At 53.9% G+C, this 24,657-nt stretch overlaps 9 protein-coding genes across 9 annotated transcripts; 3 read left to right on the forward strand and 6 right to left on the reverse strand.

Moving 5' to 3' along the window:
• Window positions 1-249: 249 nt before the first annotated feature.
• On the forward strand, window positions 250-3,719 carry LAESUDRAFT_687011 (glycoside hydrolase family 31 protein). Its single transcript, XM_040905940.1, has 6 exons — window positions 250-1,628; window positions 1,685-1,954; window positions 2,011-2,112; window positions 2,167-2,365; window positions 2,421-2,806; window positions 2,869-3,719. The coding sequence occupies exons 1-6, from the start codon at window positions 300-302 to the stop codon at window positions 3,487-3,489; spliced, it is 2,907 nt and encodes a 968-aa protein (XP_040758976.1). The 5' UTR covers window positions 250-299; the 3' UTR covers window positions 3,490-3,719.
• A 71-nt stretch (window positions 3,720-3,790) lies between these two features.
• On the reverse strand, window positions 3,791-7,539 carry LAESUDRAFT_687015 (uncharacterized protein). Its single transcript, XM_040905941.1, has 5 exons — window positions 7,515-7,539; window positions 7,013-7,431; window positions 4,332-6,962; window positions 4,203-4,276; window positions 3,791-4,144 (listed from the first exon to the last, which is right to left on the reverse strand). Exons 2-5 carry the CDS (start codon window positions 7,094-7,096, stop codon window positions 4,033-4,035), a joined length of 2,901 nt encoding a protein of 966 aa, XP_040758977.1. The 5' UTR covers window positions 7,097-7,431; window positions 7,515-7,539; the 3' UTR covers window positions 3,791-4,032.
• Window positions 7,540-8,018: 479 nt separating this feature from the next.
• Window positions 8,019-10,238, forward strand: LAESUDRAFT_816038 (Formyltransferase). Its single transcript, XM_040914740.1, has 7 exons — window positions 8,019-8,213; window positions 8,269-8,343; window positions 9,007-9,089; window positions 9,151-9,432; window positions 9,491-9,592; window positions 9,652-9,786; window positions 9,845-10,238. The coding sequence occupies exons 1-7, from the start codon at window positions 8,159-8,161 to the stop codon at window positions 10,148-10,150; spliced, it is 1,038 nt and encodes a 345-aa protein (XP_040758978.1). The 5' UTR covers window positions 8,019-8,158; the 3' UTR covers window positions 10,151-10,238.
• A 191-nt stretch (window positions 10,239-10,429) lies between these two features.
• Window positions 10,430-12,080, reverse strand: LAESUDRAFT_664410 (uncharacterized protein; the record flags this gene model as incomplete). The annotated part of the gene is made up of 2 exons (XM_040905122.1): window positions 10,430-11,940; window positions 11,993-12,080. 2 exons carry the CDS (start codon window positions 12,078-12,080, stop codon window positions 10,430-10,432), a joined length of 1,599 nt encoding a protein of 532 aa, XP_040758979.1.
• Window positions 12,081-13,028: 948 nt separating this feature from the next.
• On the reverse strand, window positions 13,029-14,032 carry LAESUDRAFT_687022 (uncharacterized protein). The gene is made up of 2 exons (XM_040905942.1): window positions 13,470-14,032; window positions 13,029-13,395 (listed from the first exon to the last, which is right to left on the reverse strand). The coding sequence occupies exons 1-2, from the start codon at window positions 13,977-13,979 to the stop codon at window positions 13,324-13,326; spliced, it is 582 nt and encodes a 193-aa protein (XP_040758980.1). The 5' UTR covers window positions 13,980-14,032; the 3' UTR covers window positions 13,029-13,323.
• A 398-nt stretch (window positions 14,033-14,430) lies between these two features.
• Window positions 14,431-15,273, forward strand: LAESUDRAFT_731474 (translocation protein). Its single transcript, XM_040910052.1, has 2 exons — window positions 14,431-14,578; window positions 14,642-15,273. The coding sequence occupies exons 1-2, from the start codon at window positions 14,455-14,457 to the stop codon at window positions 15,199-15,201; spliced, it is 684 nt and encodes a 227-aa protein (XP_040758981.1). The 5' UTR covers window positions 14,431-14,454; the 3' UTR covers window positions 15,202-15,273.
• Window positions 15,274-15,493: 220 nt separating this feature from the next.
• On the reverse strand, window positions 15,494-17,057 carry LAESUDRAFT_664358 (uncharacterized protein; the record flags this gene model as incomplete). Its single annotated transcript, XM_040905115.1, has 6 exons — window positions 15,494-15,670; window positions 15,726-15,931; window positions 15,985-16,076; window positions 16,132-16,626; window positions 16,685-16,801; window positions 16,858-17,057. 6 exons carry the CDS (start codon window positions 17,055-17,057, stop codon window positions 15,494-15,496), a joined length of 1,287 nt encoding a protein of 428 aa, XP_040758982.1.
• Window positions 17,058-18,469: 1,412 nt separating this feature from the next.
• LAESUDRAFT_739275 (uncharacterized protein) lies at window positions 18,470-21,810 on the reverse strand (the record flags this gene model as incomplete). The annotated part of the gene is given in 21 exon segments (XM_040910991.1): window positions 18,470-18,524; window positions 18,644-18,721; window positions 18,778-18,824; window positions 18,845-18,913; window positions 19,006-19,039; window positions 19,060-19,240; window positions 19,322-19,427; window positions 19,464-19,545; window positions 19,579-19,655; window positions 19,720-19,770; window positions 19,823-20,089; window positions 20,204-20,309; window positions 20,357-20,590; window positions 20,612-20,696; window positions 20,773-20,897; window positions 20,944-21,128; window positions 21,177-21,309; window positions 21,329-21,342; window positions 21,367-21,435; window positions 21,492-21,607; window positions 21,696-21,810. The coding sequence occupies 21 exon segments, from the start codon at window positions 21,808-21,810 to the stop codon at window positions 18,470-18,472; spliced, it is 2,229 nt and encodes a 742-aa protein (XP_040758983.1).
• Window positions 21,811-21,988: 178 nt separating this feature from the next.
• LAESUDRAFT_687030 (uncharacterized protein) lies at window positions 21,989-24,376 on the reverse strand. The gene is made up of 6 exons (XM_040905943.1): window positions 23,906-24,376; window positions 23,667-23,838; window positions 23,169-23,617; window positions 22,985-23,111; window positions 22,364-22,930; window positions 21,989-22,310 (listed from the first exon to the last, which is right to left on the reverse strand). Exons 1-6 carry the CDS (start codon window positions 24,169-24,171, stop codon window positions 22,239-22,241), a joined length of 1,653 nt encoding a protein of 550 aa, XP_040758984.1. The 5' UTR covers window positions 24,172-24,376; the 3' UTR covers window positions 21,989-22,238.
• Between the last annotated feature and the right edge of the window lie 281 nt (window positions 24,377-24,657).

Genomic DNA, 24,657 nt, shown 5'->3' on the forward strand with positions numbered 1-24,657 from the left:
CGCAATCGGGTCGATTTAGAGTATCGGCAAGCTGCAGTCATTGTGGAATCAGCCTGCGCGGTGACGCCTACGAAACGTCCACCAAGGTCACCGGGACATCGTTATTTCGCAAAAGCATGAATGAATTGATCGTAACTCTACTGTGAGCGAGATGAACCTTTCAGCCACTTCGGCGCGCGACGGTATGTATGCGCCCCACGTGATCGCGTCGCGCCTATCATTGGTGACACGCGGCGTCAATGCACGCTCGTCCTCCCAATCACCTTGTCTTGCTGGCGGGAGCGACTGACACTGCAAGCATGCGGTTGTTCCACCTGCTAGTGCTACTCTGCTCCGTGCCAGCATCAATTGCAGTCAAGTCTTCAGATTTTAAGACATGTTCTCAGGCTGCATTCTGTCGACGAGGTCGTGCGTTAGCCGACAGAGCTGATGCAGCTAGCTCATGGACCTCACCTTACTCTGTCAATGCTTCAACTCTTTCTCTTGCCCCTGATCAGGCATCTTTCACAGCTGCTATCAAATCTGCTCTGTACCCCGATATCAAGTTCGGGCTGGATGTGCGGATTCACGACGATGGCGCCGTCAGAGTCCGTATGGACGAGGAAGACGGTCTGAGGAAGAGATACGACGGCGCGGCGTCTTGGGCACTGGTTTCTGAGCCCGCGATTAGCAAAAACATCAAGTGGTCAATTGGACCGACCGAGGCTCGTGCAAAGTACGGTGAGAACGGAGATGTCGAAGTCGTGGTGGCTTTCCAGCCTCTCAAGGTGACCTTACTGCGCGATGGCAAGGAGCAGGTTGTTCTCAATGGTCGCGGCCTCCTGCACATGGAACACTTCCGCAATAAGCAGGAAAGCGATGAGAATACCCCCGTTGATGCGCCGGTGGAGGATGGCCAAGTGGTCATGCAGGTCAATAACCGCGCTTGGTTCGAGGGTGATAGCGAAGACGGTTATTGGGAGGAGAAGTTCGGTACATGGACGGATTCCAAGCCTAAGGGCCCGGAGTCCTTATCTATCGACATCGCCTTTCCCAATCATGGTCATGTCTATGGCATTCCCCAGCACGCGACACGCCTCTCGCTCCCAACTACTCGTGGAGAGGAAGCGTACTATTCCGACCCCTACCGACTGTATAATACGGACGTATTTGAGTATCTCGCCGACTCGCCCATGTCGCTGTACGGGTCGATTCCAGTTATGCACGCCCATTCCGTGGACTCGACCGTCGCTATCTTCGATGCCGTAGCATCTGAGACCTGGATCGACGTCGCGCATCCGAGACCTGGCGCCACAGAGACCCACTGGATCTCCGAATCTGGCATCCTAGATATTTTCATCATGCCTGGACCAACGCCTGTAGACATTTTTACGCAATACACGAAGCTTACGGGGACGCCGTCGCTGCCTGCACTCTGGGCTCTTGGATATCATCAGTGCAGGTGGAACTACATCAGCTCGGACGATGTACGCCACGTGCAGAAGGGCTTCGACCAGGAGGACATGCCAGTTGATGTCTTCTGGCTAGACATAGAGTATGCCGAGGACCATAAGTACTTCATATGGGACAAGAGGACTTTCCCGGACCCGGTCGACATGACGCATGACGTCGAGGCCATCGGACGCAAGGTTAGTTACTCCAACTGCTGCAGAGTTACTTATCGATTTCTAATGGACGTTCACAGATGGTCGTCATTGTCGATCCTCACTTAAAACGAACGGCTGACTATCCAGTCTACGAGGAAGCCAAAGAACTCGGCGTGTTGGTAAAGTCGGCGAGCGGCGACAATGACTACGAAGGCTGGTGTTGGAGCGGGAGCAGCTCCTGGATTGACTTCTTCAACCCGAAAAGCTGGGGCTGGTGGAAGGGGGTTTTCAAGACGGTGTCGCAGAATGGGCATTGGAGCTGGACAGAGAGTACCGTCGACACATACATTTGGAACGACATGAACGAGGTGAGGGCGGCCTCGCTGTTTGGCTTCGAGGACACACGTTGACGATAGGACTATAGCCGTCTGTGTTCAACGGACCTGAGATCAGCATGCCGCGTGACAACATCCACTATGGCGGTTGGGAGCATCGTGACATTCACAACATCAACGGAATGCTCTTGGTACACTCTCATATATTCCACTACTTTTAAATTGGCTCACAGTTCAATGTGCAGCACAACATGACGTCGCAAGCCCTTATGGCACGCACGGATCCACCGAAGCGTCCCTTCGTCCTGACTCGCTCCTTTTACGCCGGTTCTCAGCGTTTCGGCGCGATGTGGACTGGTGACAACCTTGGCACATGGGAGCACATGGCGGCTGGTGTCCGTATGGTGCTTGCAAACAACATCGGCGGGTTCAGCTTTGCTGGGTGTACGTTGTGTGTTTGTTTCTACTGAAAATAGCTGACAATGACATACCTCTTCAGCCGATGTAGGAGGATTCTTCGGTAACCCGGAGCCAGAGATGCTGGTGCGCTGGTACGAAGTTGGGATCTTCTCGCCGTTCTTCCGGGCGCATGCGCACATCGACACGAAGCGTCGCGAACCGTACCTCCTCGATGAGCCGTACAAGAGCATGATCCGTGGCCTCCTCCGCCTGCGATACAGCATGTTGCCCATGTGGTACACCGCCTTCCGAGAGACGAGCGTCACGGGTCTGCCTGTGTTGCGGCCGCACTACGTGGTATTCCCGCGGGACGAGTCCGGTCTCGCAATCGACGACCAGTTTTTCGTCGGGAGCTCTGGGCTGCTGGTGAAGCCTGTGACGGAGAAGGGCGTGACGGAGACCTCGATTTACCTCCCAGAGAACGAGGTGAGGACGCGATAATGCTAAATCGACGAGATACGTCCGGCGCTGATGTTGATCTGGCACAGGTGTACTACGACTACTACTCGCACGATGCATACAGGGGCACTTCCGCCGGCAAGGAGGTCGTTGTTCCTGCCGACCTAAGCAAGACTCCCCTCCTCGTCCATGGGGGTTCGATCATCCCTACGCGCGAGCGGCCAAGGAGATCCTCTCCACTCATGCACTACGACCCCTTCACTCTGCGGGTGGCCCTGAGCCAGGACGGTGCAGCGCGGGGCGAGCTTTACCTCGACGACGGTGTAACGTTCTCGCATCAGGATGGCAACTTCATCTGGCGAGAGTTCACGGCCGACAAGATCGACAGCACTGCAAAGAGCGTCCGAATCGTAAGTCGTGATCTGGCCACGGCTAGACCAGACGAAGCTGTTGATGGAGTGGCGTTGGCAAAATACGACGAGTCGAACGCGTTCACGAGGGACATAGTCGGCGTGCGGGTGGAGAGGATCGTCGTGCTCGGCTTGGCTGGAAAGCCTACGCGTGTTGAGGTAGCGGGCAGGAAGTTGTACTGGGAGTACGCGCCTGGTATCGCGGCGTCGGACAAAAGGGAAGGCGTGGCGAGTGTTCTGGTCATTAAAGACCCAGGCATGAGCATCGTCAGCGATTGGGAGCTTACCATCCAGGCTTGATAGACAGCAAGCTCCAAGTGTATACCAGATAGTTGAATACCATGTACTTTCCCTATGTCTGCATTGGACAGGGCGCAAACTTGTATCTGTACGGGTGCATGACCAGGCTACCGATCGTCCTACATCATTGCTCTTGGCCCGAGAGCTCCTGAATGCTTCAATTGAGCAGGGGAACGATTGTAATTCTCGGTCATCCGAGCAGGTGGCGCCCTTGGATATGACATTGCATTACACTATTAAAAAATAACCAAACAGATGTGCAAACAATAGGCTGGGCAAATGCGCCTGACAAGAAAGATGCGGGGTATGTTGCGTGTGTACCAATATGGGGGAGCAGCAAATTATCGCTGCACGAAGTATTGGGGAAGGGGAGGGGGGGAATAAGGGGCGAGGGACAATCCGGAGTAGGGATGAAAGCGTGAAATTTAGCATGTTGTCGTATACACATTAGCAAGCAAGCGACGTAGGCGTACAGGCATGAGAATACAACAGCTAATAATGCAAGTCGCAAAGCGGAAGGGAAGAAGGAAATTGGACCCATGATCAAGCGGTGGCCGTCGTTGTGGCGTTTTGCCCGGATTCGGACTGTAATGCAATGACGCGGGTGGCGCCGGTGGCGCCAGCTGCGGCAGCGCGTGCTCGTCTGCGACGACGTCTACGAACGAATACAAGTCAAGTCAGTTCTGCCATACGGAAGAAACAGGAACACGCACCGAGGAAAGATAGGTCCTTTAGGCATCGGCCGCTCGTCCAGGTCAAGCGCGACATTCGTCCCAGCCTGTATGCCCTGCATTTACACGCGACTTTGTATCAATCCTGCCACAGTGAAGGTCAGGACGCACCTCTATCCAATCAATGACAGCGGCCACGTCCTGCGCCTGCAACAAAAACTGCTCCCCCTCCACGCGCACTCGAATGACATTCTTTCGCTTCGTGTAATCGCTCGCCAGCCCGCTCTCTGCATGCTGCAGAGTGTACGCACGAATAAGGTCCTTCGGGTTCGGCTCCAGGAGCGACTTGGAGTTTTCTGTCGCTGCGTGATGCAGGAGCCGCGAACGGAGGAACGACGAGCTGTCGTTCGTCGTCGACGGAGAAGTGGACACCGTCGAGCGCGTATTCGAAGACGCGAAGCTCGACTGGCGCGTTGTAGGAGATATTTCGGTGGAGTTGCGCGGGACAGCGGTGATAGCGAAAGGATCTTCTTGCGGGGCGTCCATACTGGCACGTGGGCGCGCCGGACTCACAGCAACACGCTGGTGGCTTATCGAACTTGCACGGCTGTCATTCGATGAATGACCTGATCTGTTCGAGTGCGTCGATCGCGACGGATGCAACAAGCTCGCAGCGAGCTGCAACTTTGACCGCGAAGGTGGCACTGGTGGCTGGGGCGGTGGATTAATCTGCTGATTCGCGTTGGAACCAGCATCAGACCCATCGTCAGCATCCGTCTTGCCCGGACGCTCCCCGCCGCTCCTCTCCGGCCCCCGTCCTCTCACTGCACTCACCACGATGCCAGATTGCGTGACCGCCACCGTGTTCGTCACCGTGATATCGCCCACACCCACCTTCTTTTCCCACCACTCCTCAATCGCGCTCACGCCCGCCGCGCCCGGGGGACACTTGTACACCCTGAACGCGGTACCATCGAGCACGCACAGCACCCGCCGCCACTTGCGATCCCGCGCCTGCACGCCTGGCTTGACGAACTCGAGCTTGCGCGGCATAACCGCCGCGAGGTAGATCAAGTTTGAATAGGACGGTAAGCGCTCCTGTCCTTCTTCCTCGCGCGGCTGTATTGGAGGCGCCCGACGCGGATGGAAATCTGGGTAGGGCGGTGGGTCAGACGACATCCTGTATGTCGGCAGCGAGCGTTGCCGTCGGAGCGTAGGTGTGTCAGGTTCCTCGGGCTCTGCGCGTACTTTCGGTGCCCTCTGCTCACTGTCATCATCTGTGGACGGACCAGGCAGCAGCTTGCTTCCGCGCTGCTCAAGCATGTCGTCTATGTCAATCGTCGCCGTCGCCATCTGGTCCCTCTCTCTCTTCGATATCGATAGCAAGTCCACCATACTGCGCGATCCCAAATGGTAGAGGCCCGGTCGCGGAGACCCTGGAGACATAGGGGCGATCTGCGGCACATTCCCCAGCGCCGGGGTTCGTAGTCGCGAGCTGCCAATGAAGTCTGAAGGACGTGGTGTGCGTGCTGCTGAGGAGGTATGGCTGGTGTGTGGCCGTTTGGAGGTGAAATAGTCCGATTCGACGGGAGAAGAAGATCCAGGACAGACGAGGGACGCGCGTAGGATATCAAGCTGTGGCGTGAAGTTTCCTCGGTTAACCTCGAATTCCTCCGTCCTCGATGTTCGCCTCGGTGAAGAGTCGATCTGGGGAAGACCTGTTAAGCGATCTCCACGTGACCGGGGAGTATCGGGTGAGGAGTACATCTCAGTCGCTTCTTCCGCGCCTTCCTCGTCGGTTGCTGCTGCATCCGCATCGGCTTCGCGTTCAGGACTTGCATCAGGATAATCCTCGCCTTCTTCGTCCTCTTCCTCATCGAGCATCGCGTTATCGTGATCACCCTGTTGTGCGCTTTCGCTAGGCCCTCGCATGGGAAGCGCTGGAATGCTTCGAAGTGGAGCCCGTGGAGGAGGATGGATCGGCGAATTCGGCGTGATAGGCGGTAAGGTGGGCAGGTTCAGAATAGGCATAGGAGGATGGCGTGTGACGACTGAAGGGGTTAGCCGTGTGCTTCCATTCGCGGTGAAGCTGGCCATCATGGGTGGAGGAAGTGTCGCCAGCCGAGGCGCGAGGATGCGGCGATCGGACAAGCTAGGCGAGATTTGACCGGATGATAATGACTGTCGGTGTGCTGAAGGTGTCACCGCCATCGTGGGTGTCGAGACCGACGAGGCGCGGTCGTGCAGAGCGGCGCGTAAAGGCGCGTCCTCGGTGGTAGGTAGCTGTACCACATCATCATCATCAATAGGCGAAGGCACGTCATTGATTCTGATCTCAGGCGACGTAGACATTTGCACCGTTGGCGCGTATTCCGTAATAGATGGTGTTATATGAACTGACCGTTCCGTCTGTGAAGCGCTGTGCATCCCATCCTGCGGTGGAGCCTGCGCGCTTTCGAGCGCATGATCTTCCATCGTTCTCACTGGTACGGGTGGCATAGCGTCGTGACTGGTCTTGGGTGTCATATCAGCGTGAGGTTGGGTCGTGATTGGAAGGCTATTGTGAGACCCATTCCTCAGCTGGGCAAGCCCGCTGTCAGAGGAATCCGAGGGCGTGCGAGAGTGTCGGTCGATGTGTAGACTCGTGTGTGCGTTGGCCAACATCGCAAGGTCCTTTGCACCCAGGTCCATCGAACGCGTACTGCGTTCGAAGACCGTCGCGTCTTTATGCTTGGCGTCACCGCTCTTTCTCTTGCTGCCACGAAAATTAGACGCTTTCTTTAAGAACTGACTGGTGCGTATCTGTGAGAGGTTCGTGAGGGGTCACGAGCTCATCGAGACAGACGACTTGCCAGAAACTGAGAAGACCTCACATCTGCTGCTGAGTGACTCCGAGGGACTTCCTCGGCTACTGTTCCTGCATGACTTGCAGACATTCGAGATGCGTCGTTGACGAGCTGGCTGGCGGATGGTGCCGCCGGATTCCGCTGCAGGCGGAGGGCGTCGTGAAGGGTAGAAATGGATAAAGATTTGACATGCGGCCAGCCGCAGCTGGCAGTCGCTGACGATGTGGGGCACGCCGGGTGGAGAAGAAACGCGATGTGCGGCACGGCTCGGACTGGATATTACGATCCTCGACCGTGATTGGGTAAACCGTATATTTTGCCGGCGTCTCTCCCTCTCGAGGTGGAACGTTGCTCGAGGAGGTCGCCGTCGAGCTCCGCGGCGCGGGTCCGCTCTGGACGGGGTCTGTGGAAATTACCCCTAAAATCTGTGGAAACCAGTCGGAAATTACACAGGTTAGCCTATGGTCTCATTGGCTACTTCAAGAGGGCAGATTAAAAGCGAGCTCACCGATGAGCTCGCTGCAGCGAGAGCGGAGGACAACGGGAAGGACGACGTCAAGAAATGTTATTCTATGTAGATGATCTGATAACTTATGTTATCAGACCAAAAAACAATTATTAAACGTGGCCGGCTGTATTGGACCTTTGCCGCGAGATGATGCTGCGCCATTTGTGCCGCCTACTAGAGTCCGACTAACTACTTCAGGAATATGTCAGTATCGTCATCACGAATTGTGCCGGAGCCATGTACCAGGTCCAAGGCGGGGCGAGTCCCGAGACGCCCACATAATTTAGACAACGGTCTGCGCTTGAGGAGAAATCGTTTCTCGAAGCTAGCGATCTGGACCAAAAGCTCTAATCCGAGAGCCCACACGTCTAGGCTACATTCAACGAGGAGGATGCACCATATCGCAGTACCGGTTCGGTTATTGTGATATCTACCGGCGGTTCATTGATTAATCCTTCACAGTCATCCTGAACCGCAATCTCACAGATCTGAACATGCTTTTCAGTTACAATGGTTTATCTTCCCGCCTGTTGCGATTCCACAACACCAACGCCAGCTTGATCAGTCGCGTCTACAATGCGCGTAGCTGTTTGCGAAACACTCATAGTGCGGCTTTGCCGACGGACAAATTCAGAGTGCTGTTTATGGGTCGCGACGAGTTTTCTTGTCTAGTCCTCGAACAGCTATATCGCGCACGAGGTTCGGTGCATGTCGGATAGATGGTTCATGCTGGTTGAGCTTACATTGCATACAGACGTTTGGACCGAACTTTTGGTCGTGACACAGCCTGACGTGAAGACGGGTCGACGCGGTTCGCAGCTCTCTGTTTGTAAGTGGTCATTTCTTCCGATACAAAAACATTGCCACTGCAAATGAACTGGCGAAATTCTTACTTGGTACGATGAATGGTTTCACATCAAGAAAACTCAAATCCGGCTTATAACACTTTTATCCGCTTGAAGACAGTAAGTTCGAGAAAGTCTCAGGACCTCGTTGTTTTGAACTTTCATCTGCATTGAAAGCTTCTTATTGCGTGCTTATCGGCTTTTACAAGCCAAAATTAGCAAGAGCAAGTCAAAAGGGAGGTTCTCGAGCCACAAGTAGATTTGAGTTTTCCTGATGCAATAGTGCTCGGGTAGGTTTTGAAATGTGCTCGCATATTAGGATCTATCCGAGTGCTGACATGTCTCGGATCATCGAACCTCATGTTTCATGACATACAAATACATGTCGAAAGATCCTGGGGCGGGATCCGTGTTTGGTGTTTGTTTGAACACAACGGTTGGATGCAATACCTCTATGCGTGGATGGTCATCCGATTCATGCTGCTAATCCATTTCTCCATACTTTCTCCATTGCTTGGCTGCCACCGAACTATACGTACTAGAAGAACATTTCACCGTGCCCTCTATATGTATTGCCGACTGGTTCCATCCATTGCGTCTCTGCTTACGCATCTCGCACTTTGATCACCATTAATGTTGCGCTTTAGCACCGCTCAAAATTCTTGCACAAGAACTGGACCTCCCCGTTCACTTCATACCACCCGATAAGGCAACATTCAAAACCTGGCAGGTCTTGATAATCTTGCTATGCCACTAGTGTCATTCACTCATGGACCCTCCTACTCCCGCAGCTACCGCCACCCTTTTCGCTCGCCTCGACATCAAACCCTCCATCATCACATGTCCTTATCACAGCGTCCTTCGGGCGCATCCTCCCGGCCTCTATGCTCAAGCTCTTCTTGCCCTCCAGGCGCCTGAACGTCCACCCCTCACTGCTCCCCGCGTACCGCGGCGCCGCGCCCATCCAGCACACACTGCTAGGCGGGCAAAAGGAAACGGGCGTCTGCGTCATCGAGATGATGGAGCGCAAGAAGGGCGTTGACGCGGGAGCCATCTGGGCTCAGAGTCGTATGGTGGGTGGTGCGGGTGGTTTTGTAAATGTGGGGAGGAGCTGAGCACGTCGTACCATAGGACGTCCCGGATGGGGCGACTTTCGAGACAATGAGGGACATACTTTCACGCGAAGGCGGTCGACTGCTCGTATCGGTCCTGCGTGACACGTTGGCAGGGAAGGTCCGTCAGCTTCCCTTTTCTTGGATGTAAAACAAACGGATACCTACAATGTACGTTAGGCGACGTCAACGCCGCAACTCTCCGACCCGTCGGCTTCGCGTGCACCGGCTATCACAGCGGAAGACTCCGCAATCGACTTCACCACCATGTCTGCTGAGCATATCGTCAGACGGTACCGAGCGATCTCACATCAGGTGAAGACATTGCATGTTACCATAATCTCCCGCCTCATGCTCATCCGATACCGTGTAGAAACCGCTCATCGCACAGCTCAAAATAAAGAAGAACCTCCAGCTGCATTCGCCTTCCATTTGCGCTGAGGTCTCAGGTGAAATCAAAGCTTCGCTTATGTCACCAGGACTAGCGACCTATGATCCTCGCACCCAGTCTCTCATCATCCGCTGTGCTGACGATAGCTTCCTGGCCGTTCCACAAGTCAAGCAGCAGGATCGTTCTCTCTTGAAGGCGAAGGAGTGGTGGAATGGCGTGCGACCCGAGATGAGGGTCAGTGGTGAAGGTGAAGGTCCCGTAGAGTTCGTCAGGTGGGATGTTAGCTAGCGTAATCGAAGCAGAAACTTAAGTCATTCGCTGAACGGCAAATATCTTTATGTCGCTTGGAGGAAATCTAATAGCAATTCGTGCTCAGAGAAAACTAGTCTTACAATTTCAACTGAGAAACAGCATCATAGTACGCGCCACCAGATGAAAACGAGAATAGGCCGTCATTCAAAATCGTGAGATCTAAGTACACGTTAGGAGAGTATCTTCATAGGTCATAGCGTGTCGTAACAGCAAAGTCGGGAACCGCATCCAGACTGGTCACAATCATTGATTCCTTTACGCTGAGGTGGTCTTTAACGCCTCCTTGCCCTTTCCTCCGAATCGCCAGGTACCGCCATCTCTCCAACCGCACATCAAAGGACGACCCTTCTTCACAGAGACGCGCCGTGGTATGAGGTTTCCCGGCAAGCCCTTCAGGTCTTCTACGATGACCGGCAGAACAGATGTCTTGGGAGCCTCCTCAATCTCCGTGGGGACCGGCTCCTTGGGCGCGGGATCCACGAGAACCTCTTCGCGTACGTGCATGCTCTCTTCGTGGAATGAGGGCGGAGGAAACTCGACAAGCGAATGCCCATATGAGGTTGTATAGGAAGACGCTTTGCTCTTTGGACGCTCTTTCTCCGTGCGTGGATGAACGGCGTTGTGCGTCTCTCCGTCTATGCGCACAGGGGCGACATGGTATGCAGAAACGCGTCTCGGGATCGCGAGCGCAGACGCAGGAATATGGCCGGAGGATGGCACGAGGACAATATCCTCTGAGCCGGAAACCCACGAAGGTCCCTCGACAGGCGATCCAGGCATGTTCGTTGCGCCGTCCAACGCACCAGAGAGCACGACATCGGCCACGGTCCATTCACATCCCCACGCGTCGTTCTGATGCCCCGTGTCAGAGCCAGGGTAGGACAGAGCACAGTCGAGCGCGGTGCCGAAGGTGGACGAGTACATGATGTACGGTCTGACGTTGTTAAGAGTGTCAGGGGAACGAGAGTCTGTACCTGCGTCGAGGGTGACGGCGAACGTGAATGCTGATAGGAAGGTCTCCATGCTCTCGACGATCTTCATGCTCGCCTGCGGGTACTGAGCCGAGGAACGCGGCAGGAGGTGGATCAGATGCGGCCGTGCAGTGGAACCGAGCGGACGCGCCGCAGATGGCCTTGAACTGAACAGAGCCTCGACATGCGTGCGGGGAAGGTCCGTCGATGCACGCCTTCCGCTGCGCGATACGCGTAGCGACCCAAAGACCGCTCTCAATTTCTGATACACCTCATCATAGAGCGAAAAGCCCGATGCAGAAACGTTGAGGAAAGGCCGGCTTAAGGACGTGATGAGAATGGTCTGCCTAAGAAGCGCATTATCGGAAATCTGGCCTGGGAGAAAGTTGATGAGCGCATCAAAAGGCCGCTTGTTGCCTGCTTGAGCGGTGGACAGACGTTGAGCCTGATTGGCAGCGGAACCATGGGATGCTGACGACAAGCGGTTGACACCGTGGCCGGATGGCCCCACCGAGTCGTTAGGCGGGTGGAATTCGTCCTCTTCGGACAGTTCGAGTATGCCGGAACCGCCGTACTTGCGCCAATCGTGGGCAACTCGCTCAGCCCATCCCAATATGCTGACAAAGCGCATAGCGTCTGCATTCTCGGTAGTCAAAGGGCTGGAGAGGTGTAGGATACGCAGCGCGGGGATGACGATGTGGGGAACCTCGGGCGGCTGGTCGGTCGCAACGATGACAAGCGAGTGCGCGTAGTGTCCAGAGAGAAGGAGAGGCGTAAGGTCGGCATATGACGGCGCTGATTCCAGCAACATGAGTGCCGGATATCATGTCAAATGGAGCCAACTCACTGCCTACGACAAGGAGGACATAGCAATGAGGAAGAGCGGTCGCGGAAAGCAGATTGTCCATCTTCAGGAACCATATATTGCGGGGCATGAAAAATGCACCGGGAATCAACGGCGTGGTCGCAGCAGAGTTGTTGGCAGTCGTGGGTTTGTCTGGAGGATTCGGGTGGTCATGGGAGCTTCTAACTGCCATGGTGGCCAGCAGCCAACACTGAGGAGCTAGTTTAGCAGCCAACACCAATGGCAAAGACTGCAGGAGACGAGGGTTTTATCCCTTGTACCGGACCGCGTTATGCCCTTCGGTTGATGCCGCAGTGATAGCAGGACCGAACAGCCATTCTTGAATGGAGAGTCGATACGTAGGAGCCGAGGAAGCATCGGGCTTGACTCCAGGCCGAGACGTCTTGCTTCAGCTGCGCCTATCTAGCGACATCGACTATCCTAACAAGCCAGGACAAATGTGACTTACTACAGATACCCTTTCGCTACAGCCGCGAAGGTATACGACCGTCCATATGGATTTAACTTATTCAGACACCAGACGTCATTGTTGAAACTGTCGAAGCGAGTAGAATGACTGCGGACGACCCAACATGGACTATAGGAACTCAATGCTCTGCTTGGTCTGCGACCGTAGTGCGGTGGCGATTTGAAACATTAGTGATGCGCCATTCAAGATGATGTCTCTAACAAAGTCAATCGTCTGCGTCCAGCGTAAGTCCGCCTGTGGAGCATTTTGATCTATGAGCATTGAGAAACTCACTCAACACCCATATCATAGAATTGAGCGTTGATCCGCTGGTACGAAGCAGATCATGTGAGCCTCAACGTCGGGCTCTTCGGTTCCGCGTGTCCGCCTACACTCTGCCAGCGAACGGAGAAAAAGTCAGGATAGATAAAGTGGTGCAACAATGGCACGTACCTGCTGCTTCGGCCATTAGCAAAGGGGTACTGAATTTGGTGAGAGCAAACTAGTGCTTTAGTCGCGTTCAAGCGTATAACGTGCATTGATGGAAGAAGCTCACCATGGATGGCCTTCCGGTTGGGAAGTAAGTGATACAAGTATAGGTAAATAGACACCTCCGAATGTTGTTGGAGGCAAGATTAACACACCGCCACAGAAAAACACGCCAACATGTCAAGCTCTCTATCATATGCAACAACACGAAGCCACATATGGAGGGAATCACAGAATTTCACGCATAGAACAATGCAACCTGCAGGCGGACTTGACCTTTCGCGAGCATCGTATTGAACAACGAGAATATCATGTGAATAGATATAATCCACATTCATCGTGGCTGACTGAAGGAATAGATGGCTTAGCACATATACTAGAACGGTAGCTTGGTGTAGCTCGAGTTCCGGATAGGGCTGAGTGGACTGGGTGTCTTCCGGCGGTATGTCTATTGAGGGATGAAGAAGTCACCGAGCCAATTAAGACTTTCGCACAAGGCAAGGTACATGATGCAACACTTACGCTCCTGAAACGCTCGATGCGTGCCTCCATGCCCGCCATCAATCGTTTCGTCGTCTCCTGCCTCTTCGGCTTCATCCGCTCGTGCTTGTGGCCCTTGAACATCCTCCATCTTCCCGCATACAGTGTATTCCCCACATCAGCACCAGGAACCTCCTTCTCCTTGAACTCGCCCTCCCAGTCCACGTCCTTCGCCCACGATTCGTTCCGCAGTGCGGACTCCCACTCCGATCGTAGAGCTTGCGCTTCCACGGCCGCAGCAATCATCTTTGGGGCGAGCTTCGGACCTGGCGGCAGAAGATGAAGGGTATTACTGTCTCGTGCGTGCTTGACCAGCTCCACCTGGCGACGAAGAGAGTATTTCGCCGGAGCCCATCGCCCAGTGTCCGGGTTTTTGTGTGGCAGGAAAGGATTTGGAGCCTTGAATGGTGCACTGCTGGACACTGAACTGGAAGCCAGCAGGCTTGCCAGCTCTCGCTTGCGGAATTGTTTGATGGCCTGAAGGGCTGCCATGGCGAACAAAAGCCACCCAGGTGCTCGCAGAGGTCTTCGTCAGAAAAGGCAATGTCTTCAAGGCCGTTGCACAACAACAGCAAACAATATACATTGTAAGCGATCCGCCACTACTTTCGGAAACTAAATGCTGAAATGTTGGCGGAAATCCCGGTCAATTATGAAGCCGGCAAAGTCCGTGTCGCCTCTCCGAGAGTAGCCGAGAGAATGATCCGCCGATCCCAGCAGATAAGATCTGCTGACTAAGCATCCTGACACGTCCTCGAGCAGATCGTGCCAGCCATGCACACCTGGTCAGCCTTGCGCCAGCAAAACGTTCTCCAGCCTCCTTCGGCGTGTTCTCTTCCTCCATCTCGCTTCAACCAAGCTACCCAGTGCTATCCGATACTTGTCGGTGACCCCGTCTTTCTGGTTTGGCTTGCAAGACGGCTCATCCATCTCCAGCATCATCTGTGAAGTGTGAAGACGTGCTATCATGGAGCAGCAGGCAAAGGCGCCGCAAGACATCCGGAATGTCGTCAATTTTCTTCGTAATAGCAAAGCAGGAATCAAAATACGCGTCGGGATCCTCAACGGAAAGCGGATAGACTACTTCAAAGGTGCGTGGCTGACTGATTCGTTCCGGGTGGCCCAGTGTTCGCTGACTTCTTCATGACGACCAGGCAAAGCAGCGGTCAAGGCACTCACTTCCCCGGCATACTCCAAGTTGAAAAATGTACCCCCAATCAAGTCCGAAGAAGATGCCGTCAAAGTCCTCCAGTCCATCCTTCCTTTCGCCTTTTTCCTTCGCGTCGAACGCGGCAACCCGTCCTCCTCATCCAGCTCGCCCCGCATGCTCAGCATCACGCCGTCGCAGGCATTGCAGCCTGCGCACTACTATGCCTGGTTCTATGAAGGGGCCCAGTGGACAACATACGTTGGCGGCGTCGTAATGGTCGCCGTCATGCTCGCCGGTGTCATGTTCCCTCTGTGGCCGCCCATCATGCGCATGGGCGTGTCGTACCTCAGCATGGGCGTGCTCGGGATCGCAGGGCTGTTCATTGCGCTCGCCATTGTGCGGCTGGTATTCTACATCATTACTATCATCGTCGCCAGTCCCGGTATCTGGATATTCCCAAAGCTATTTGCAGATGTGGGATTCGTGAGTACCCTATGCTCCACCGCCTATTCCCCTCCCACATTCCCGCCCACCGAACTAACCACTCTTCTTCGCGCAGGTTGAATCCTTTATTCCACTATGGGAGTGGGATCTGCCGAAAAAGAAGGGGAAAAAGCGGCATATCGAGAAGGAGAAGGAGAAGGAGAAGGGCAAGGGCAAGGCGCCTGCCGATGGTTCAGTCGTCGACTCCCCCGAGTCAGGCAGCTCCCGTCCACACAGCCGAACCGCACGGGTGGAGGAGGTGCCGGACGAGTCGTGACCGGGCGCGATGTGGCCCCTACTTATTTCACACGCTGTATCTATGTGCCAACTGCGTTTCTTGGGATAGTGGTATGGTGGAACGGTGTCCATGTATTCATTGCGAGGTGACTGGCTGTGTACCCATAGCAGTGTCGGCGCTCCGCTTGCTAACGCGGTCGAGTCGGCGGAGGGCAGCCTGTGCCTCTATGACGCCTTCACGCATTTTGATGTTCCTTGCTTGTTCGAGACTCTGCTTGTATAGTTCCTTGGATTGTTTGACATCACCATCCATCTATAGTGATAGTCGATGAGTATGCTAAGATCTCGATCGGAGCACCATCTTGTACCTCTAGTAGCGATCCGAGGTTGAACAGGACAGCAGCCAATGCTTCTTCGCACAGCATGAGCCCTTCCTCATCGCCTCTGGCAGAGGCCTTCGTCTTCTCAATTGTCGCCAGTCCCTGTCGAGCCCACGCCTCGGCTTGCTTCCGCTTTGTAGCGGTGGGCTCATCACGAATAGCGAGCTCGGCGAGGTTGTTCATAAGCTGCGCGCCTGCAAGGAAGAGTGAGGGTCCATGGCATTGTCAAGGCTAGGCACCAACTGACCTCGACAACGCTCCTCTATTGTCGAGGACCTCTTGGACGATGTCGGTGGAACAAGGATGCTGATTGCCTGGAGGTATAGAGGAACTGCATATCTGGTCCGTCATGAGGTGAATGACACGGGAACAGATAAATGTCGTAGACACGTACTCAACGTTCCCTCCCCTTGAATAGAACCTGCCTAGCGCCTCCAGTGGTGCACCAAGGTCAGTTTTTGTCACCCACGGCGGCAGATCCAGTTCCGCAAGCATTACCGGTTCCTTCTCCTGTCCTTCGTGTTCCCCCTTCCCCTCCATACCCTCCACTGCGAGCGTCCCGTTCCCACCTTCATCCCTCACGATGTGCAGCAGCTCCTCCACCGCCCACGTCAGCCAGCGCTCCTCCTCCGCGACCGGCAGCTGGTATGTCTCCGCCATCTCGCCGAGTTTCGACGCGAGCGCGACCGCACGCATGCGCTCACGGCCCGTCAGGGACTCCTTGGCGGACTGGATCCGCGCAAGCGCGTCGACGTAGACTTCATATGCGGGCTGGGGCCGGTCGTCATCCTCGATCACGGAGGCAAGCGCGATGGCGAGGCCTGAGAGCTTGAGGTGCGGCGCAGGGGAGAATACGGAGAGTGGGAGGGAGAGAGCCTTATCGTATGCTCTGCCGTGGAAATGCTTGGTTGGTCGAGAGAAGGTAGAAGTAAGGTACGGGCACGCACTTGCGCAAATATTGCTCGCTCAGCTTGTAATTCCCCTGATACTTTGCTTTGATTCCTGCTCGCAGGTCCGCGCGCAACTCTTTAGGCCACATCGTGAACATCTGGTAGAATTTGTATCTTTTTAAGGCAAGTGAGTCTGAGCCTCCACACTTGGCGCAATGTATGAGACCTACATCCCGAATGCGGTGGATGCGACACCGAGTGCAATCAGGGCACCAAAAACAGTCGACACTCGCGAGTTGGATTGCAGCCACGTCCGAGGAGACGTCGCATATCCCCTTTGTAGTGCGCGCGGAACCGTAACACGTACATGTTGTGGCTTGAATAGACGCCTTGTCTCTCTCCTTGACGCGGACCACAGATAGCAGGACATTGCGGGAAGAGCGAGATTTCTCAGTATTCGCACGGCAGTTCCTACGCCGGCACTGGAATTGGTCGCGACTCGCGGACGCTTGTCAACAAGTTGTAGACAAATGTAGCCCGGCCGGGTGGATCTTCTCTCCTGCTTCTGTAGGCCGAAATGGTTCGAGAGAGCGGTTATATTTATTCTTCAAGATGTACCGACGCTGATTATAAAAAAGCTGAGAACGTTCCGCAGAGTTGATGAAGCAACAGCCAGCCCGACCAGACAGCTAGGAAGACGAGCCCAAAGTTGGAAGCTTGGGTGCGCCACGAATCGCATCACATGCGCGAGGCACGCTTCACGTGACCGTGTCGCTGTCCCGCGCCACGCCGCCAATAACACCCCGCGCATGCCCCACCTTGACAAGTTGAGTACTTAACGTCGCAGCCATGATTTCTGCTACTTTATTGGCTTGGCATTTGATTTTACTAGCGGCGATGCTTGACTGATGGGCATATTCCTCTTCGAGGATGTCATGACTGGAGGGATGCGTGCCGCTCAGTGCTCGTGTAGAATCGTTTACGCCGGGATCGTAGCCCTCGTTGATATCCAGTGGAATTGCATCAACGTCACAATGAGTTCTTCTAGGGCTCAGGTGATCGTCATGGGCATCTAATTCCTATTGAGCAAGCACAGCAAGGAACAGCGGAAGGATCGGGATGGGCGACGGCTCGAAACTCGTTGACGACAGGACCGGACAGTGGGACTACGCATTATTTTGGTGAGCGTGAAGGCGAAGATGAGTGCGGTAATGCGGCGTCGGTCAGTTGGAGCCGATAACAGGAACCAACGTGTCGAGAGGTATGACTTGTTGCTGTAGGTCGCGCGTACTGATGAGGGAGCGGCCATCTATGTTCGGCGAGGGCCGCGATGTGGTGCGACGAAATGGAAGCTTCATGATTTGCGTAACAAGGAGGGATCTTTCGGTCAGTACTCGGCAGATGTTATATGCAAATGTAGCTGTGCTCACACCTTGGTGTTTCCATCAGTGTATTCCGGGCTCCCACAATGCAAACATGCCGACTTCCATGAAACAATCGACGAGATGACGCTCGTATGAAATAGATTACAACGTCGCGCGGGATGGCGCTGACAATCGATTCCATAATCCCGCTTGAGAACGAACATAGTACGTGGACCAATACCGTGTCGCAAGAGAAGTTCTTTTCTCGTATTCTTTCGATGACCCGAGTCATGACCCGGATGGCGGCGATAAAGATGACAAGATGGAAAGAACCAGCATTTCGACCGCAGTGGGAGCAGTAGCCTGGGTAAAGCAAATGCACATCCGTAATCCTCTCAGACTAATTAGCAGTAGTTTCCCTGTTATCTTCTTCTCCAAGGTTGAGCGCAGAGGGCACAGCAGAGTATAAGAGACTCAGTCAAACAGCCACGCGATGACACTCATTCAATTGTCTCTGCAGATATCCGATTCCGCTGGTAAAAACAATCCGCGATAGATTGCACAAAATGAGTCATAGATAAGCAATGCTGGTTACGCGACTCGTGTACTCCTGGAACGGAAGCGTACACAGCCGACAAGAAAGGAGACGAACGTCATTTCATCGCGTGACGCTGCAATCTGATCCAACTCCCTTGCAATGAAGGCGTTGAGACATGACTTCCTCAACTGCCTGGAAGAAAGGGCCATGATATGTGGATGAAGGCCGGAGAGAACGAACGAACGTACTCCAACTTTCCTTTGTCGCCTCTGTCTTTACACTCCTTCTCTGCCATCTTCCATCGCCGCAGAGCACGTATAGATCTACGCGTCTGCGCGCGTCGCATGGCGCAACGTGAGTAAGAGCCTCAAATTTGGAATATTCCTTGTCCGACCAGATGGCGGATAAATGCTTCGATAGCCGATAGGGCTCCACTTCGATCGCGGAAATGCGTCAAGAGACTCGAAGTCTCGTACTGCTGTAAGGGCTTGAAGCTTCACATACCAGAAGCTGAGGCAGAATTCGGTTACCCACGTCTTGGCGCAAGGAAGCAAGCCATGACGTATCGTTTATCCGGTACCTTGAGCTCTGACTTCAGTTTGTCCGTCCTCTTCACCACGCCATTGACGAGACATGACCGAATTGTCTCGTTTATGCTTGAGCCAAAGAAAGCGATCTTCCCATCAGTCTCCTTCTTGAGCTGCTGCTGCGCTGTCAACAGCCTATATATTCATCCATCATCTAGCCTGCCCGCAATCAGAACTGTCATCGAAAGTTGGCCGTCATTATGACATACCTTTGCTTGGAAACCACGTTCCTTACCCTCAGAGAAGCACTTCCGTGCTGCCTTGTTGGATGAGATCCTCGAACTAGGATCGTAAAGGATTATGAGTTGTGACTGTCAGTGAGAACAAAAGTTAACGCCACCGATCACCATTGTTGCGGCTTCCTCGAGACGGAGAACAACGCTCTCGATGTGCCGATCATCCGAACAGTAGAAGTCATGGAGCATGACCCTGCTTTACGCACGTGCATAGATTTGAAGCAACTTGATTACTGGCGTGAGTTGCGGTCCGCCCTGTTCAATAAGCTGGAAGAGCTGGAAGAACGAGCCAAGTGCCAATATCTTTTGCAGATGGAGAAGGATCCACGTTCGACAGCCTTTGTCAGAGCAAGCGGTCTTCTTTCACGCTGAGCAGCAGCAGGACCTGATCGGACGCTCGAGGCTCGTCATCTAGAAGCTGTAAGGGAGATCTTTCATCAAGGAAGATCATGTCAGCGGAAAATACTTACCTTCGTGGTTAAATGTGCTCGCCTCACTCCCCATGCGCGCTTCGCGATGTCGGCGTAGCTAACATCACCTCCGCCGAGCTTCTCAAACTTCTTCAGAAGGGAACGGCAAACAGCATCATCACCATCTGATTCTGCGTCCCTCCCCGAATCTGTGGCAGTCGGCTTTGACCGCATGATCTTTGCACAGGCCCAACGCATGAACACTGCATCAGTTTTGAACGATAGATACGATGAGGTAGGAAGATCAAGTACACGCAGGGTTGCGGGCTGTTAGGCGATTGATCAGGTGATATGGACCGACTTTGATATATCTATTGGCGTGAGCTTTTGTAACATCATCACTGAGGAGTGATACGTACCGAGCATAAGTTATGGGTATACCGATTTCATAAAGCGCACAGCATTGAGTACTTTGAGAGTTTGCCCCATCTGAACGAAATCCGAGGGGTCATACAAATTCAAAAAATCCCAGTCTAAATTTTGCCGCCTGATGATCATTTGATGAGTATCATCTGATGGACAGTACAATTGGACCTCACGTTCAACAGCCGCCTTTGACAGAACGACTCCCACTCCCGGCCGGCAGCGTCAATGCATTCATTGACAGCAACGTCCAACTCGGGGCGAACATTCCTGATGTTCTCGTCCGCCTTTGGTGACCAAAGTGTGAAATCCTCCCATGCGTTACACAGAATGGCAGATGGAGCGATCGACTCGAGCCGAAACACAGAGAGAGAAGACGCTGGTGGGCGGTGGTCACCATGATGCCTCCATCGTAAGAGAGGCTACTTTCGCGAGACTTTCTGTATGGAGCCGCAGCTATCCGGTCCCGCGATCCGCGCACCGTCAGTCTCAGTGATGGCAAACATCGGTCCTGAATAAAAGTATCTGTGCGGGAGTTCAGTGAATGATTGACAATCACAAATCATCAACAGACTATAATGCGTCACCGAATGGTCCAACGAGCAAAGCAAGCGAGTCCCATGTCACTAGCACAGCATCATTCCCGCACGATCCAACCTGTCTGACGTGGCCATCTGCACCAGGGACGTTCATTGTACCTAGTTTTGCGAGGCTCCGCTGGAAAGCCATGGCGACCACCCGAACTCAGCCCGGAATACGTGTGCAGCGCAAGCGACTTGCCGTTTGGAGAGGGAGATACATGTGTGAACCGACCACGACAGACCCGCTGGTCGATGCTCTCGAGATTGTCCACGTTGTATATTGACGCGTCAAGTGAGAGTAGAACCTCGACGTGCCGTGATATTGTGCGGTCGGGCAGGATGACAACCCATGAGTGCAGCAGCTGGGAAAGGCCTTCCGCATATTCAGTAAGAAAATAGGGCAGAGAAACAGGCATATCTGAGTTCACAAGCGTGAGTAGCTTGCCACCTTCCCAGTCATTTACTTCCAAGAGAGTCAATGAGCCCGTCAAAGCCACAGCGTCACTCTCATGTACCCGCGCGCCGAGAATAAAGACCGCCAGCCTCCGCACCGAGGGGATACTGTTGATAGTCGTCCTGAAAGTCTTAAAGGCGATATACGCCTTCTTCGTTGAGTACGACCAACGACTCATCGCCAGTCCAGCCAAACCTAACGATCTTCCGCTGGCCCTACTAGATTGCGAGAACGTCAGCAGACATATCTCCCTCAAGCTAATGAAGATGACCACACTGAAGACCAGCAGTGGCTCTCCAGCTGAGGAAAAGACTTGAATCTGCGACTTGCCGAATAAAGATGTCTCACTGCCTAACGCGACCACCTCCGTCGTATCGCGCATGATTGCTGCATGGCACGCACATCAGATCATTCATTACGTTGTATAGAATACTCCCCAGGTATCTATTGGCACTGCATAGCGGCAGCCAGCGACAATGGAGATCACTGACATCGGGTAGCTTTCCGGGAATCGAGTAGATTTGGTGCCGCGTATAAAAGAGATCTCCGTCTTGCACAGCTTTCCAACAAGCTGTAGGATTCTCTTCCATGTTTCACAAGTGGAAAAAAAGGCCTCTAAGATTGCACGGTCAAGGTGGATGTATGCTGTTGTGGGGACTGCAGCAAAGCTTCAGTCCAAGTTGCCACAGGTTAACGCGTCCCACGTGATCAGACGCTGGACGCCACAACCGCGCTCCCTAGACCGCTCTACGCGCACCTCAATCAGAAGCCAACTTCATGAGGTGTATTGCTTTGGATTTCGAGATATTGATAAGGTATGTAGGACAAATTGCGTGGTCAACAAGAAGCGACTAAGTATGTATGTTTGAATACTATCTGATAACATAACGACATGCAGCAGAGAACGGAACGGGCCTAACCAGCAAACCCTCGAGCATGACGAGCAGATGCAAGTAAATCATAGATGTTCGTGATGAAAATTGTGAGAGTTCTTGCTGGAACGTGAATGATTGATCCTTTATAGAACACGAATCGGAATGCGAGCTCTCAACTCATCTGAGCCGAAGAGAACCGAGACATCCAGGAAGTACTGCGACATTCCCCGTCAGAAGCAGCCTCCAGAAGTAGCAGCGCAATACTCACCTTTACACTCAAATCTCCCCACTCGATTGATGGCATCATCTCCTTGTTGAGCTGCAGCTTCGATTTGTACAGGCCGTCCGGTAGTTGCGTGTGAGCTGTCAAGGACGGATGCTGCTGGCCCGGATCCATACGAAGACGGGGACGCTTCGGAAAGCCCGCATATATGTCCATGAGAATGGTACGTGTGTTTGAGTATCCCTCAGGAGCTATCTCAGGAAGCGGCTTGTTCACATTGAGGGGCGGTGGAGGCTTTGGCTGTCGTCGCGAGAGAATTGGGGGCGCACTATTGACCATTCTCTTCATGATATTGGTTTTGTGCGTGAGGATGAAGGCAGATGCCTCCTCGATAGAAGTATTCGAAGACGACGGCGAGACGGGAGATGCTGAAGAAGACGATGGAGAACCAGGGGCAACGTCGATGTTGACCTGTCGGACGAGTGCTACGGTGATCGTCGCATCTAGCACGATTTCTCGCGCAAGCGTCGCAGACCGAGGTTTTGTCGTGAATACGACGTAGTACGGGATGGACGCTGAGCGCGGAAAAGAAGGCATATCTGGTAGCGCGGCCTGAAGAACAAGATTAGTGCTACTTGCTTGCGGGGTCATGGACTAACTGCTTACCACACAGGTGAATGGCAACGGTCTGTCTGACCGCAGCTGAACCTCCGCCCACGATTCAGGCTGCAGTTCTCGCCCATCTAGAGACTCAAAGTCGGCGTCGGGCTCGAAAACGATTGGTGCCTCGACTCTGCACATGTGCAGTCCTCAATATCTCATCTGTGGCAAGAAGCAGATTCTGACTTACGATATCTGATCACTCCCAGTGTTGCTGTCCCATGTTGCGATCAGCTTGTATGTGACCTCCGATCGCTCGACGAAAGCTCGTCCCCGTATACCACCAAGGCCTTCGGCGACTGAACGGAACGTAGGCGGCAGCTCTTCGCCACGTCTTGTTGGCGTCGGTACATCAAAGGTGAATGGGAAGGGCCGAAGAGCCCCCTTACTGGCGTTTGATTGGCCGGGCCGACGTTCTCTCCTGCGGGACCGTACGCTGGTGGTTATTGTGTCTCGAAGGGACTCTCGAAGGGACTCTCGAAGAGATGAAGTCGAGCGACGCGCTTCAATAGTGCCGTCCATAGGGATCGTGTGAGTCGAGTGCAAGAAGACATGCCGGTGCATACTAGAAGTGTTTGCCATTGGCGCTAACAGTGAGGTGATCGCTGGAGGAGCGATGAAGACAAACGCTCCCTCCAACTGAACGTCCTGATCAGCAAAGTGCCTCACATGTGATAAGCATACCAACCGTGATGGTCAACCGCCCAGAAGCAGTATACAACGATGGATCGAACATGATTGTCCCATGGACCTTGTTGTGATGGTCGTATGTGGGCAAAGACCGAGCAACTTCATAGCCTGGCGGCCGAGTCATTTTGACGGAGGGGCTTCGAACGTGTAGTTCCATCTGGCTAGAATCGCTGATATTCGGAAGCAGGTAAGTAGATGCGGTAGGTATTTAGCTTCCGAGTTGAATATACAGCTCACCGAAAGATCGTAGAATGAGGATACACAGGCTCCGTCGGTGCGTCAACGGGAACATAACTTGACGGTGCGGTGGGCTTACTGCCCGATTTCTTATGTGACAAGAAGCTATCAAGGCGCGAACGCAGAGGAGCACTGGCAGCGTTGGAGTCTGCAGGCCTCGAGCTCTGCCCGAGGCTATTAGAACGCAATCGTGGAAAAGCTCGACCAGGCTCCATGGGGCCGGGGCGTCTTCCAACGCTGTCAGGGCGAGGTCGGTGGGCATTCATCTTTCAGTGCGGTCAGCAATCGAGGGTCTCATGCAGCAAACATAGAGGACGGGTCAGGGCAGGCCGTGGAAAGCTATGGAAAGGGAACAAACGAGAAGGCGGCGGAAGAGCCAGATCAACATACTGTACGGCAGGCCTTATATTCAGTGGGAGCTATCATCGTCAAGACACCTAGGTCCTCCGTGCTTCCTTCCCTCGCTGATCGCATTGCCCGGAGAAGCGGGTCAGGATCACAGCGTCCTCGGAAAAGGTTATGATTGGCTATGATAGGGACCGCGATGGGTGGAAGGCCTGGTTGAGACGGCGATTGGCTCCCGTTCGACGTCCGTCAGAAATCCCGAAGATCACCAAGGAGATCTTAAGGGTAGAGAAGGGTCGAGATGATGGCAACTGTGAAACCCCGCTGATTCTTGCAGCCAAGTGCCGGCGGTTCATGCGATTCTCTCACACTACCTTAGGCGTCCTCAGCCGCGGCTTACATCCTAC

The sequence above is a fragment of the Laetiporus sulphureus genome, assembly GCF_001632365.1.
Source record: "Laetiporus sulphureus 93-53 unplaced genomic scaffold LAESUscaffold_64, whole genome shotgun sequence".
In the NCBI taxonomy this organism is placed as follows: Eukaryota; Fungi; Basidiomycota; class Agaricomycetes; order Polyporales; family Laetiporaceae; genus Laetiporus; species Laetiporus sulphureus.

Excerpts from the sequence above, each read along its gene's own strand:
- LAESUDRAFT_687011 (XM_040905940.1), top strand. The coding sequence starts at position 300 with ATGCGGTTGTTCCACCTGCTAGTGCTACTCTGCTCCGTGCCAGCATCA. Across the intron at positions 1,955-2,010 it reads TTTGGAACGACATGAACGAG|CCGTCTGTGTTCAACGGACC; the intron begins GTGAGGGCGGCC and ends ATAGGACTATAG. Across the intron at positions 2,807-2,868 it reads TTTACCTCCCAGAGAACGAG|GTGTACTACGACTACTACTC; the intron begins GTGAGGACGCGA and ends GATCTGGCACAG.
- LAESUDRAFT_687015 (XM_040905941.1), bottom strand. The coding sequence starts at position 7,096 with ATGTCTGCAAGTCATGCAGGAACAGTAGCCGAGGAAGTCCCTCGGAGT. Across the intron at positions 6,963-7,012 it reads TGAGGTCTTCTCAGTTTCTG|ATACGCACCAGTCAGTTCTT; the intron begins GCAAGTCGTCTG and ends AACCTCTCACAG. Across the intron at positions 4,145-4,202 it reads AAAGGACCTATCTTTCCTCG|ACGTCGTCGCAGACGAGCAC; the intron begins GTGCGTGTTCCT and ends ATTCGTTCGTAG.
- LAESUDRAFT_816038 (XM_040914740.1), top strand. The coding sequence starts at position 8,159 with ATGGGTCGCGACGAGTTTTCTTGTCTAGTCCTCGAACAGCTATATCGC. Across the intron at positions 9,433-9,490 it reads TCTGGGCTCAGAGTCGTATG|GACGTCCCGGATGGGGCGAC; the intron begins GTGGGTGGTGCG and ends GTCGTACCATAG. Across the intron at positions 9,787-9,844 it reads ACCGAGCGATCTCACATCAG|AAACCGCTCATCGCACAGCT; the intron begins GTGAAGACATTG and ends GATACCGTGTAG.
- LAESUDRAFT_687022 (XM_040905942.1), bottom strand. The coding sequence starts at position 13,979 with ATGGCAGCCCTTCAGGCCATCAAACAATTCCGCAAGCGAGAGCTGGCA. Across the intron at positions 13,396-13,469 it reads GCATCGAGCGTTTCAGGAGC|ACATACCGCCGGAAGACACC; the intron begins GTAAGTGTTGCA and ends ATCCCTCAATAG.
- LAESUDRAFT_731474 (XM_040910052.1), top strand. The coding sequence starts at position 14,455 with ATGGAGCAGCAGGCAAAGGCGCCGCAAGACATCCGGAATGTCGTCAAT. Across the intron at positions 14,579-14,641 it reads GCGGATAGACTACTTCAAAG|GCAAAGCAGCGGTCAAGGCA; the intron begins GTGCGTGGCTGA and ends CATGACGACCAG.
- LAESUDRAFT_687030 (XM_040905943.1), bottom strand. The coding sequence starts at position 24,171 with ATGAATGCCCACCGACCTCGCCCTGACAGCGTTGGAAGACGCCCCGGC. Across the intron at positions 23,618-23,666 it reads CTGGGCGGTTGACCATCACG|TTGGAGGGAGCGTTTGTCTT; the intron begins GTTGGTATGCTT and ends CAGGACGTTCAG. Across the intron at positions 23,112-23,168 it reads ACTGGGAGTGATCAGATATC|AGTCGAGGCACCAATCGTTT; the intron begins GTAAGTCAGAAT and ends GCACATGTGCAG.